We start from the raw sequence: 12,055 nt of genomic DNA, 5'->3' as shown, positions 1-12,055 counted from the left end.
TGGTTTCCATCCTCAGCCTCCTTTTTGAGAGCATAGACGAGTTTGAGAAATGGATGAAAGCTAACTTCCCATGACTGGAAAAATGCACAAAACCCACCTTATACACAATTCCAAAGGATTCTCTGCTCCTCATGACCCTCAAGCTAGAAATTCTCATTTTAAAACTAAGAGACGCCCTTCCTGTAAGCAGCCAGAGGTGACCTGTGAAGATGCTTCGCTACTCCCTTGACCCCGAAAACCTCACGAAATCATGCAAATCAAGAGGTTCAAACCTTCGTGTGTACTTTAAGAACACCAGGGAAACTGCCCAGGCAATCAAAGGTATTCATACCCGCAAAGCCACCAAGTATCCGAAGGATGTCACTTTAAAGAAGCAATGTGTGCCATTCCGGTGGTATAATGGTGGAGTCAGTAGGTGAGACCAGGCCAAACAGTGGGGCTGGACACAGGGACGGTGGCCAAAAAAGAGTGCTGAATTTCTGCTGCACATGCTTAAAAATGCAGAGAGTGATGCCGAACTGAAGGGTTTGGATGTAGATTCTCTGTCATTGAACACATCCAGGTGAACATGGCACCTAAGACATGCCAACGAACCTACAGAGCTCATGGCCGGATTAACCCATCCATGAGCTCCCCCTGCCACACTGAGTTGATCCTCACTGAGAAGGAACAGATTATTCCAAAGCCGGAAGAGGAGGTTACACAGAAGAAAAAGATATCCCAGAAGAAACTGAAGAAACAAAAACTCATGGCACGGGATTAAATTCAGCACAAAATAAATGCAGATAGAGTAAAACAAAATAAAACAAAACAAAAAAAAACCCCAACCAAACCCAAAAAAAACCCAAAAAAACAAACAAACAAACACCCCAAAAACTAAGAGTCAAGCCAGGAGCTGAGGAAGGAATATTACCCAAAGCTGTAAGCCAGCCTGATCTATATAGCGAGTTTCAGACCAGCCAGGGCTTCAAAGTGAAAACTCGGGGGATGCAGTGGGAAAAAACGTTGGCTCGTTAGACAGTGCCCGTTTTCACTTAATTGCTAAGTTAGTAAGCATTTTACTAACACTACTGAATTTCAGACTAAATTAGTCTTATTTTAAGCATCAGTAAAATTAAATTGAATTCTTCTCCCAGTTTTCTAAGCTGTTAAAACAGGACTTTCTGCCTCACATTGGTTAAGTTCTCAAAGCAGAAGTTTCCAGGTATACTTCCCTTTGTTAGTCTCCAGAGCACGGTCACAGAGACCTTAGGAAAACGAACATTTGTCTAAATGCTGCAGGTTACGTGGCTTTGTAGAATACATTTCTAGCTATAGTTACACACTTGAAAACAGCCAGCAAACAGAACAGAGTCCCACACCTTTTTACTTACTTGGGACCGGTCCAAGCACTCCTACAGTGGTAATGAAATGTATGAAGCCTCCCCTTCCAGTCAGGGCAGGAAGCTCTCATTTTGACAGCCCACTGTGTCAAACCCATCCATTTCCTCAGCTGCCAGGCCAGTTGATGGAGTAAGTCCCTCTTGGTATATGCTGGTGCTGAGCTACTGACCATGCTGAATGGACTCTTGGTCTCAGAACAAAGCGACTATAGTCCTGGGCAAGGCTCCTTTCTCAGACCTAAGATTTAACTAGGTTCCCCACCAGGTCATCTTCGCAGGTTCATGGTCAGGTAACAGTCCTCTCATCATCACCCAGTTTCACACTCAAGAGTATGTAAAGGAAAATCGCAAACATTTAGATCCAAGGAAAGTTTAACTTTGAAAATGGCTTTGCTAAGGAAGCTGCAGCTCCCCATGGGTCTTTGATAGTGTATATGAGCGGTGGTTGGTAGTGAGTGTGAGCAGTGGTTGGTAGTGAATGTGAGCGGTGCTTGGTAGTGAGTGTGAGCGGTGGTTGGTAGTGAATCTGAGTAATGGTTGGCAGAGAATGTGAGCGGTGATTGGTAGTGAGTGTGCACAGTGGTTGGTAGTGAGTGTGAGCAGTGGTTGGTAGCGAGTGTGCACAGTGGTTGGTGAGTGTGAGCAGTGATTGGTAGTGAATGTGAGTAGTGGTTGGTAGTGAATGTGAGCGGTGGTTGGGAGAGTGTAAGCAGTGGTTGGTAGTGAGTGTGAGTAGTGGTTGGTAGAGTGTGAGCAGTGGTTGGTAGTGAATGTGAGTGGTTGGTAATGAGTGTGAGCAGTGGTTGGTAGTGAATGTGAGCGGTGGTTGGTAGTGAATGTGAGCTGTGGTTGGTAGTGAGTGTGAGCAGTGGTTGGTAGTGAGTGTGAGCAGTGGTTGGTAGTGAATGTGAGTAGTGGTTGGTAGTGAATGTGAGCTGTGGTTGGTAGTGAGTGTGAGCAGTGGTTGGTAGTGAGTGTGAGGTGTGAGCTGTGGTTGGTAGTGAATGTGAGTAGTGGTTGGTAGTGAGTATGAGCAGTGGTTGGTAGTGAATGTGAGTAGTGGTTGGTAGTGAATGTGAGCTGTGGTTGGTAGTGAGTGTGAGCAGTGGTTGGTAGTGAGTGTGAGGTGTGAGCTGTGGTTGGTAGTGAGTGTGAGCAGTGGTTGGTAGTGAGTGTGAGCAGTGGTTGGTAGTGAATGTGAGTAGTGGTTGGTAGTGAATGTGTGCTGTGGTTGGTAGTGAGTGTGAGCAGTGGTTGGTAGTGAGTGTGAGCAGTGGTTGGTAGTGAGTGTGAGCTGTGGTTGAGTGTGAGCGGTGGTTGGTAGTGAGTGTGAGCGGTGGTTGGTAGTGAGTGTGAGCAGTGGTTGGTAGTGAGTGTGAGCAGTGGTTGGTAGTGAGTGTGAGCTGTGGTTGGTAGTAAGTGTGAGCGGTGGTTGGTAGTGAGTGTGAGCGGTGGTTGGTAGTGAATGTGAGCGGTGGTTGGTAGTATGAGTAGTGGTTGGTAGTGAGTGTGAGCAGTGGTTGGTAGTGAGTGTGAGCAGTGGTTGGTAGTGAGTGTGAGCTGTGGTTGGTAGTGTGAGTGTAGTGGTAGAGCGGTGGTTGGTAGTGAGTGTGAGGGGTGGTTGGTAGTGAATGTGAGCGGTGGTTGGTAGTATGAGTAGTGGTTGGTAGTGAGTGTGAGGAGTGGTTGGTAGTGAGTGTGAGCAGTGGTTGGTAGTGAGTGTGAGCTGTGGTTGGTAGTGAGTGTGAGTAGTGGTTGGTAGTGAGTATGAGCAGTGGTTGGTAGTGAGTATGAGCAGTGGTTGGTAGTGAGTGTGAGCTGTGGTTGGTAGTGAGTGTGAGCAGTGGTTGGTAGTAAGTGTGAGCGGTGGTTGGTAGTGAGTGTGAGCGGTGGTTGGTGTGAGTGTGAGCGGTGGTTGGTAGTGAATGTGAGCTGTGGTTGGTAGTGAGTATGAGCAGTGGTTGGTAGTGAATGTGCACGGTGGTTGGCAGTGAGTGTGAGCGGTGGTTGGTAGAGAATGTGAGTAGAACAGCCCTTCTTTTTCAGCTCTTGCCGTTTACTTTCAGTAAGTTTTTTCCACTTTTCTTTTGTGTACATTAAACACTAGAATCTGCCTTTCGGGCAGCCACAGATCAGGAGAGGGAGGATGTAGCACTCTTGACAATCTAAAGTTAAGAATTTAAAATGGTGGTCAAGGTTTGCAAGTGAACATGGGCTATTTCTCCACTGACTGTGGCTCCCATGTGTCCTAAGGAACGCACAGCCAGGCTATTTCTCCTGCATACTCGGTGACACCCTGCTCCCGCCTCTGCCTCTGCACCTGCTGAGCACTGAGTGAGAGCCAATGGTGGGGCACAGCATTCCTGGCTATCTTCTGTGTTCCATTTTAGATATATTAATTAGGTGTGTTTAAAAAATTAAAGACACAGTAAAGGTTTTAAAGTTTCTCTTTGAAAAGATGATATCTTACAGTACATACAAAAATACTCTGAAAATACATACGACTTCATTTACAAAACACGGAGTCAACAGATTACAAGAATTACATGGTTGTGGATTTTTAATAAACTGAGCATGCATTCATGAAACTTAAAAAAATATTAAGAAATGCACTGAAAAAAGCAGTGTAAAAAAAGACAACTCATATAGTTAAATAAAAACTACAAAGGTCCTGAGCCAATTAACGGTTGGTAACAATGTCATCCAAAAAATGCCTTGAGGTTTCCATGAAATCCACTGCTTATTTCTGCATGCCTAATCCATGAAGAAACTGTTGGCAACTGTGGGAATTATGGTGAGGGGCTGTCATGCTGAGTTACTTTTATACTTCAAAAATACAAGTCTGCTATACTTGAAGGGATCTTATCATTGATGGTGGAATGAATTCTTCCTCTGTAGAAAAGACAATCAACTAACAAGAATGTCATGAGATAGTACGATATGTAACAATTTCACCATTCATATACTGACTTTCAGTATCCTGGTTGGTTTGATTTTTAATAAAGATGCATTTTGAAGGCCTCCATGGGAGGCAAAACATTTACGGTGCCCAGTTCCTGTGTCGTCACTGGACTAAGCCTCCCGGTAACTATGCAACATTTGGACAAAAGCACAAAAAATAGTTTAAATATTGATGTGCCAGTTTGGAAAAAATAATTTAAATAAACAAAATAGACATCTACACAAACGAAGGAGCAGAAGAGACACCTCACATTCACCAACCTCGGGCTTCACAAAGTGACTTCAATCTAAAGTAAACACACAAACATTTAGAAAATTACAAGACAGGTTTTTTTTTTTTTTTTTTGTTTTTAACTTTTTCAGCTCTATACAATGATTACAACACAAGACTTAAAAAAAAAAAAAAAAAAAAAAAAAAAAAAAAACAGTTCAGGACTTGTTTTTATCAGAGTCCAAGTGGCCAAGAACTGGTTCCCATAACAGAAACAAACATCAAAAGTTAAGGCAGTAAAACCTCAAAATGCAAAGCCATAATATTGTAGGTGACGTTCACTAGCAGGTGTCCTCAGTGTGCCCAGCAATCAGTGAGAGCAGCTCCGTCACCTCACTCCGAGGTGAGTAGGCTGACGACTGTCCCCGCCACCTATCTGCACGGCAGCTGGCTCTCCGTTGAAGACTGGCTGCCCTCGGTGCACCTCATGACCGCATGCTCACCTCAGGGAAGAGGCACTGCTATTACCGATTAAGGGTCAGGCGGATGGAGTTCTTGATGACTCGGATGTTGCTTGCTGGAACTGGAGATGATGAGTCTGGCAGTTCTTTACTGGGTAGTCGCTGTTAGGAAGAAAGAGAAAAAAAAGTGTGTGCATACCCGTGCACTCCAGAGCGCAAGAGCACACACATGCACACGCAGGCACACATACACCCTCCTTCCCGTAATGGCTCCTACCATCCTACCATTCCCATGTGTGCTTGACCTCTCCTCCTTCTTCCCCTATTCATTCTAAGTAGGTTTGCTCTTGGGCACTTTTTAGACAGTTGGAACTGAGACGCAGAGGGGTAGGGAAGTGTGGAAGTGCAGCAGTGTGAGGACGCTGGAGAGGAGGGCTCTGCTAGCTCACGCTCCAGTGAGAAATGCATAGCCTACTCAGCCCCTCTCACAGCTGGGCAAGTGACGGTGACTGCCGAGGAGAGCCTGGAGCACCTGAAGTAAAAGTGAGGATGAGCAGGAAGGGCTGCTCCCTCAGTTAGCTTTTGGATTGGATAACAGAAACAATGTAAACCTTGTCTATAGTTAATTTGCAGAGGATGTAGTCGGTGGTAGACCACTCGTGTGGCATGCATGAAGTTCTGGGGTTAATCCCCAGCACAATAAACAAACAAACAAACAAACAAACGGTAAAAAGTTCAGGTGTATAAAAAAATAAGAGCAGGGTGATAAACTGTAACATAACCAAAACCTACAATTCTCACTTAAACTTCATCCTTGAATTTCCTTTTGTTTTGTTTGAAACAGGTTGGTCTATGGAGCTAGCTCGGGCTGGCTGGAACTCAGAGCTGGGGTAAAAGCATGCACCACCTCTGGCTGGGCTTGAAACACTTTAGAGCACAACCGCGCCGTTCACTGTTCTGTATTTTAGCATCCACTCCACTACTTTCTTGGACTGTCATGTTTAGTATATATTTCTGTAACATCTTACAGCGTGAGTTGCATAATTGAGACTGCCCGTAGAGATATTGCTGTGTTTTCAAAGGGTCTGACAGGGTAAAAGTTGATTATAAGGAAGTGCACTTCCCTCTCTGGAGGCGTGAAAATACACTCTCAGAGAAGGGCTTCCCGTGTTCTGTACAAAGCTCCTTTCTCAGCTTCCCATGCTTAATAATATTCTATTTATTAGTTTAAGGGTAAGTCTTCAGAGTAAATTCTAAAATTCAATGTTAGAATCTATTTAGCTCGTGTTCTAAAGGTGTTCTCCACATACAGTGCTATATTTGGCTCCTTTAAAATACAAATATGTTTAATTTCTTTTTTTAAAAGATTTTATTTGTTTTATGTATATGAGTATACTGTCAAAAAGAGGGCATTGGGTTCCATTACAGATGGTTGTGAGCCACCATGTGGTTGCTGGGATTTGAACTCAGGACCTCTGGAAGAGCAGTCAGTGTTCTTAACCACTGAGCCATCTCTCCAGCCCCAAAATATTTGATTTTTAATAACAAATTTTGAAAGCCATCCATGTATATAACAAAAGCTATCTCTGGTATTAGTAAGAAACTCCTGTGCTGAGTGAACAACTATTCATGGATAAATAAGACAGATTTACATCTAAGGACATCTTTTCTTGACTTTGAGGAATGCCCACTGAGAACTGTAAGCTTTCTGTCATCTGCAGTCCTAACCAACCACTTGCCTGTTTCTGAGAACAAGGACATAACCACTGCCTTTCTGATCTTAGGTTTTTGCTTCTGTGAGATAGGGTTTTACTCTGTAGCTCAGGCTAGACTTAAACGAAGCACTCCTCATGCCTCAGACTTCTAAATGCTTGGATTTAGTTTTAGTTTCTTAATAATTTTTGTACTCGTGTTTCCTATGGCGATACTATCTATCATCTATTACCTTTTTGCGTGATGTATCAATAGTTGGAATGGGCATAGATTCTCCACCAATCGCATCCTAAAAACAGAAGAGTTAAACACACCAGTTTAAATTTTCTTTTTGTGTACAACAATTCTTCCTACTTAACACCCAGCGCCTGAAACTGAAATACTTCGTCTGGTACTTCTCATACTACAGCTCTTTAAGACCACACTCTGAGACAACACCAACTCATTTACCATTGGCTTTCTTTTCCTGTCCTCCGCAGCACGGGACTCCTTAAATGCTGACTCAAGTCGAATGAACTAAAATAGAAACAATAAGGATGAGTTGCTATTATGTATCTGCAAAGATCATACATTCTATATAAATCAGGAAACTCACTAGTCTACCCTCCGAAACTACAATAATTACAATTAAAGCCTTCAATTAACTACAACTAAATTGAGACCAAGTTCAGCTGCTACCCTTAATTCTGCAGCTGAAGTGATCTTTCAAACAGATTCTAACAGATACACTTTATTACCACCTACTGGGAGCAAGCAGAGAAGATCACAGAACAGAAGAAACCGTATGAACAGTACGGCCACCACTCATCTCCTCAGCGTTTGTGTAATCAAGAAATGTAAACCAATCAAGCAACTTTCAGACCTCAGTGACTAGAATTTGAGATGAACAACAATTATTGTTTCCTAAGGGTTTAAAATATTCTTTTAAATACAACAAGTTGTCGGCTTCTTTACTATTATTTTAACTTAGAAAAAAACAAAACAAAACAAAAGGCACGGCCACCACTGAGGGCATAATGTTACCTTTTCTATGTCTTTCAACCTCTTAGCAGTCCCATCTGTAGGTGGTGAGTGGGATCTTTTGGGTGTAACATTCTTAGTAATATTTGATATTCCATTTAGATGTGGTTGTCCCTGGACAGGGTTGTGGGGTGTAGTGACTCTAGGAATGACGTTCCGTCCTACTACAGTAGGAATGGTGCACACGGCTGGGGAGGACACGGCTTTGACTGCAGCGTCACCCTCTAGAAAGAAAGACACAGCCTAGTAATTGAGCACGTATGTGGTGGGGCTGTCGGCCACAGGGACTGATGAGGTACCTACTTGCACCAATGACTGGAATGGACAGCCCCTGAGCGGGGGGAACACTTGGCAGCTTCTCCACAATCACAGCCATGGGCTCCGCGTTACTCCTAGTAAAAGTGTAAAGTGTAAGTATTAGTTTATTTCCTATTATGGACTTCAAGCTCTCTCATTTAACATTTTAACATCACTTCCTTTTAGTATTTCACTTACTCACTAGAAGAACAGAGAAAGTTAGAGGTGGTGAAAATCAAGAGAAAAGTCTAAGCGGAAAATCTGTACATCCACCTATACAGCGCGATTCCACTAAGTCCTTAACTGTGGAGCAACTCCCACAGCTACAAACTGTCCGCATTCCTAAGCAAGAAGCTGGTCGCTAGCAGAAACCCCTGGATGATGAGGACAGGCCTTTTAGGAGAGGCACAGAACATTCTCCTCATCCTTCGGTACACAGACGGAAAGGACAGTTCTGACCCTTACCTCTCTGCGTCTCCTGTGGGGCTGTCTGGGTTGGAAGGCTTATGTGCAGACCCCGGAGAGTTAAAGGGAGTTCCACTGTCAGTGTCTCGGGAGCTGTCCAGACAATTGCTATCCAGAGACGATCTTTTGGACTGAAGGCCCCCTGAACTCCGACTCACATCAGAAAGACTCTGCCAAGAGAAAAAGGCTGTTCAGGGTTTCAAAACAAATGAGAACACAGAGACTACCTTTAGTTCCGAAGCACACAAATGCAAATATCTGTGATCAATGAGATTTCAGACCTGCTGTCTACATCTTCTTTCCAAAGAGGTTTAGAAGAGATGTAAAGTTCCAGTTTGGTCTCAGGATCAACTGCCTCAATGGCAGCACCCTGGAGTTAGGCTAGCAGACCCACCTTTTTCTTCTTCTGAAGAATCTCCGCGGGTAGGTAATGGTGAAGCTGCTTTTTCTTTACGTGAGTGGCCTCAATCTTCATCCCGTCCTTCAGCATATTGATGTTGTTTGCCTGCCTGTACACTGTAAACATGTTAACACGATAGATGAGAAATCTCTCTATGAACCACAAGCTGTTTCCCTTTTCTGAAATGTCTAGAATACCTATGCCCCAATAAAACCACACCCTCTTATGGGAACAAATCTTTCTAAAATACTTCCATTGTGCCACAATACTATTTAAGAGTGGATTGGTTCTATGTACATACAGTCTAAAAGCTTTCTTATAGACAATCCTTATTAACAAAATAAATATGCAGGCATATTTCCCCCCCAAATCTTTGCTATTTTCAAAATGGTAATCTTTCTATATAATTACTTGTCTGAATCTAAGATAATTTTCTTTTACACACACACAAGCACACACACACACATGGGTGCTGGGGAACCAAGCCTTAGGCTCTTGGGAGAGCAGCCAGAACTCTGAATCTCTGCACTGTCTCTACAGCCAACTACTTATGATAATTCTCTACCAAATATACAAACGCAATTCAAGGTCTCCCACTATCCTGAACCTGTTTGTTCACTGTAGCGCACAGAGATATAGAACACGGGGGCTCAGCGTCACCTGCAACTCTACCCTGTGTACAGGTGGAACGTTTGTCTTAGAAAGCCTGGAACAACCTGACTGCATCCAAGACATATGGCTCTAGATGTCTGTTCTAGTGCTTTTCATTATTGGTAAAGACCAGTTGTATTGCCAAAATTAAGGTAGTTTGTGTCTAGCCCATTGGACTTTTTAGTCCACTGAAGACAGGGAGAGAAGGGCTGTTTCTCCATGCAAATACTATGACATGTGGCATGAGTGTGCACACGTGGAAAAGAATATTTGAAAAATCTTATTAACAGAGTATCTCTACTTTCTCCTTTTTAAGACATCTGATCCCTAGTTTATATTCATGATATCAAACTGCAGATTCTCCGTCCCTTCCTGAGAATGTTAATTAGTTAATTAGTTAATTTGAAGGTGAAGCAGAGAAATCCACATTACCATGATGAACACTAGGACTAGCAGCAAAGAACTCAGAAAACTCGTCTCTGCCAAGAAGAGATCACACGAACATCATACACCTCGGATCAATACCAGCCCAATTATAACGCATATTCCAGAGACTGAGGCTGGGGCTAGTTATAAAGGGCAACTTTTTTCCAATTAATCTTGAAACATTTTCAGCAAATCTGTTTCTCCTGATGATTATTTAAGGTAAAAAACGAAGGGCTGGAGAGATGGCTCAGTGGCTAAGAGCACTGACTGCTCTTCCAGAGGTCCTGAATTCGAGTCCCAGCAACCACATGGTGGCTCACAACCATCTGTAATGGGATCTGATGCCCTCTTCTGGTGTCTGAAGACACCTACAGTGTACTCACATATAAATAAAATAAATAAAATCTTTAAAAAAAAAAAACAAAATTCATTTTTACGGACTGCAATGATAAACTTTGGCTGAACAAATAAGAAAGTCACCTGAGGAGTTTAGTTCTATTTTAAAATAGAAAACACATGAAGATGGTACCACAAGCAACTGATTTAGGAGTGCCTAGGGTCTTCCCACTCCTGTCCCCTACGCACACTGGCTGGCTCCTAGACTAAGCAGCCCGCAGTGTTTTAAAATAAAAAGAAAACTCCTGCCAGAGCCCTGCTCTGCATTTGTGAGTTTGTGAAGTGTGACTCTTCTGTATGACTCCTCTGTCAGACCATTACTCTGCACTCTGTGCTGAAGACTGCTCCATCATTTCTGTCCTTCCCTAAACAGCGCATCCACTCCTCCAGCAGGGGACCATTTAATTTAAGCAGATGGGGAATGAGAGAGCATCTCTAGCTGACCCTAAACAGATGGAACTGAGTTACAGTCATGGTTGAGAATCATAGCCCCATGATTACAAAGTCTTACCTGTATCAGTAAATGACTGTATATCATATGTCAAGTCTATGTTAACACTTTCTGCATTTTCTACTCTCCGAAAAATTATCCCGAGGAACCACATTGATACGTAATTGTTGCTATAAAGTAAAATTTAAAAATTTCCATTAATTTTTTCAATCTAACAAATGCTACTGGACAATCAAACTTGGCTTCTATTTTTCTACCTTATTAACAGATTTCAGAGATGTGACCAAATTCTTAAGCTACACCCGGAGCACTGGCGTAGCTGCTTAATACTGTTTTAAAAGACTAAGTTGCATTGGAGAATGAGTTGTTAAACAGTTAGAAGGTTCTGAAGACTAACATGGAGTTTTGCTGAGTACTACAGTGTATACTTATATAATAATGAATACATGACCACACATATCTAAAACATACATCATTCTCCCACCAATGGCTGTTAAGGACAGTCTTAAAACTCATTTGAAACAAGGCATATGTCAAATAATATTTAAAAATTTTATTTAGGGACAACTTACGCTTTATGATGTTCCTTATTTCCTGGGAATGACTGGGGATTCACATGGGCGAGAGTAATAAATTCATTCCGTTCCAAGTTTCCAACAAGTACACGGATTTTAGATTCTACTAATCCAACCCTGAGATAAACAGCAGGATTTCAATGAAGTCATAGGAAGTTTGACAACTATACTGAAGTAAACCAAGTGAGACGCGAACTGTGAAGCTCGTACACTCTCTTAAGGAAGAGTCTAATTAAAGCAGGGGTCTTTAACATAACAAGGGGCAGCAGTGTGCTCCTAAGGTCAAAGCAGTCACAGAGGAAGGGAAGAGCCACTTCTAAAGGCCGACTTGTGATACCCATATGCATGCTGGGGCATGAGCACACACAGTAAGAGTGACAGTGACAACGACAACAACAACAACGTAAGACATCAAGCAGGCAAATGTCAAACCTCAGTGACTTTCTGCTTACAAAAGACTGATCTAACTCTATGCATTTCTGACTCTAACAATACCCAGTCTTGGTTAAGGCTCTAATAGTCGGGACTTAGTTATGTGGTCTTTAATCCTTTCTACTTTCATATCTTTACACTAAGGCTAAGCTACCTTTAAATAATATGAACAGGAACAGCTAATGTAGGCACATAATTCCTGAAAGAAGCAGAC

At 42.7% G+C, this 12,055-nt stretch overlaps 1 protein-coding gene and 1 pseudogene across 1 annotated transcript in view; one reads left to right on the top strand and one right to left on the bottom strand.

Moving 5' to 3' along the window:
- The first annotated feature begins 209 nt into the window (after positions 1-209).
- On the top strand, positions 210-763 carry LOC116912553 (annotated as a pseudogene).
- Positions 764-3,811: 3,048 nt separating this feature from the next.
- Positions 3,812-12,055, bottom strand: part of Papolg (poly(A) polymerase gamma) — a 31,792-nt gene continuing 23,548 nt past the window's right edge. Inside the window, exons 14-22 of the mRNA XM_032916261.1 lie at positions 11,407-11,526; positions 10,895-11,004; positions 8,905-9,026; positions 8,511-8,680; positions 8,052-8,140; positions 7,752-7,972; positions 7,179-7,244; positions 6,961-7,017; positions 3,812-5,177 (exon numbers count right to left, since the gene is read on the bottom strand). Coding sequence (XP_032772152.1) covers positions 5,079-5,177; positions 6,961-7,017; positions 7,179-7,244; positions 7,752-7,972; positions 8,052-8,140; positions 8,511-8,680; positions 8,905-9,026; positions 10,895-11,004; positions 11,407-11,526 — 1,054 coding nt within the window. The 3' untranslated portion in view covers positions 3,812-5,078. The remainder of the gene's footprint in view (positions 5,178-6,960; positions 7,018-7,178; positions 7,245-7,751; positions 7,973-8,051; positions 8,141-8,510; positions 8,681-8,904; positions 9,027-10,894; positions 11,005-11,406; positions 11,527-12,055) is intronic.

Source organism: Rattus rattus, chromosome 11, assembly GCF_011064425.1.
Source record: "Rattus rattus isolate New Zealand chromosome 11, Rrattus_CSIRO_v1, whole genome shotgun sequence".
Classification (NCBI taxonomy): Eukaryota; Metazoa; Chordata; class Mammalia; order Rodentia; family Muridae; genus Rattus; species Rattus rattus.
The sequence above is the reverse complement of the archived record's forward strand: the minus strand, read 5'-3'. Positions and strand labels throughout refer to the sequence as shown.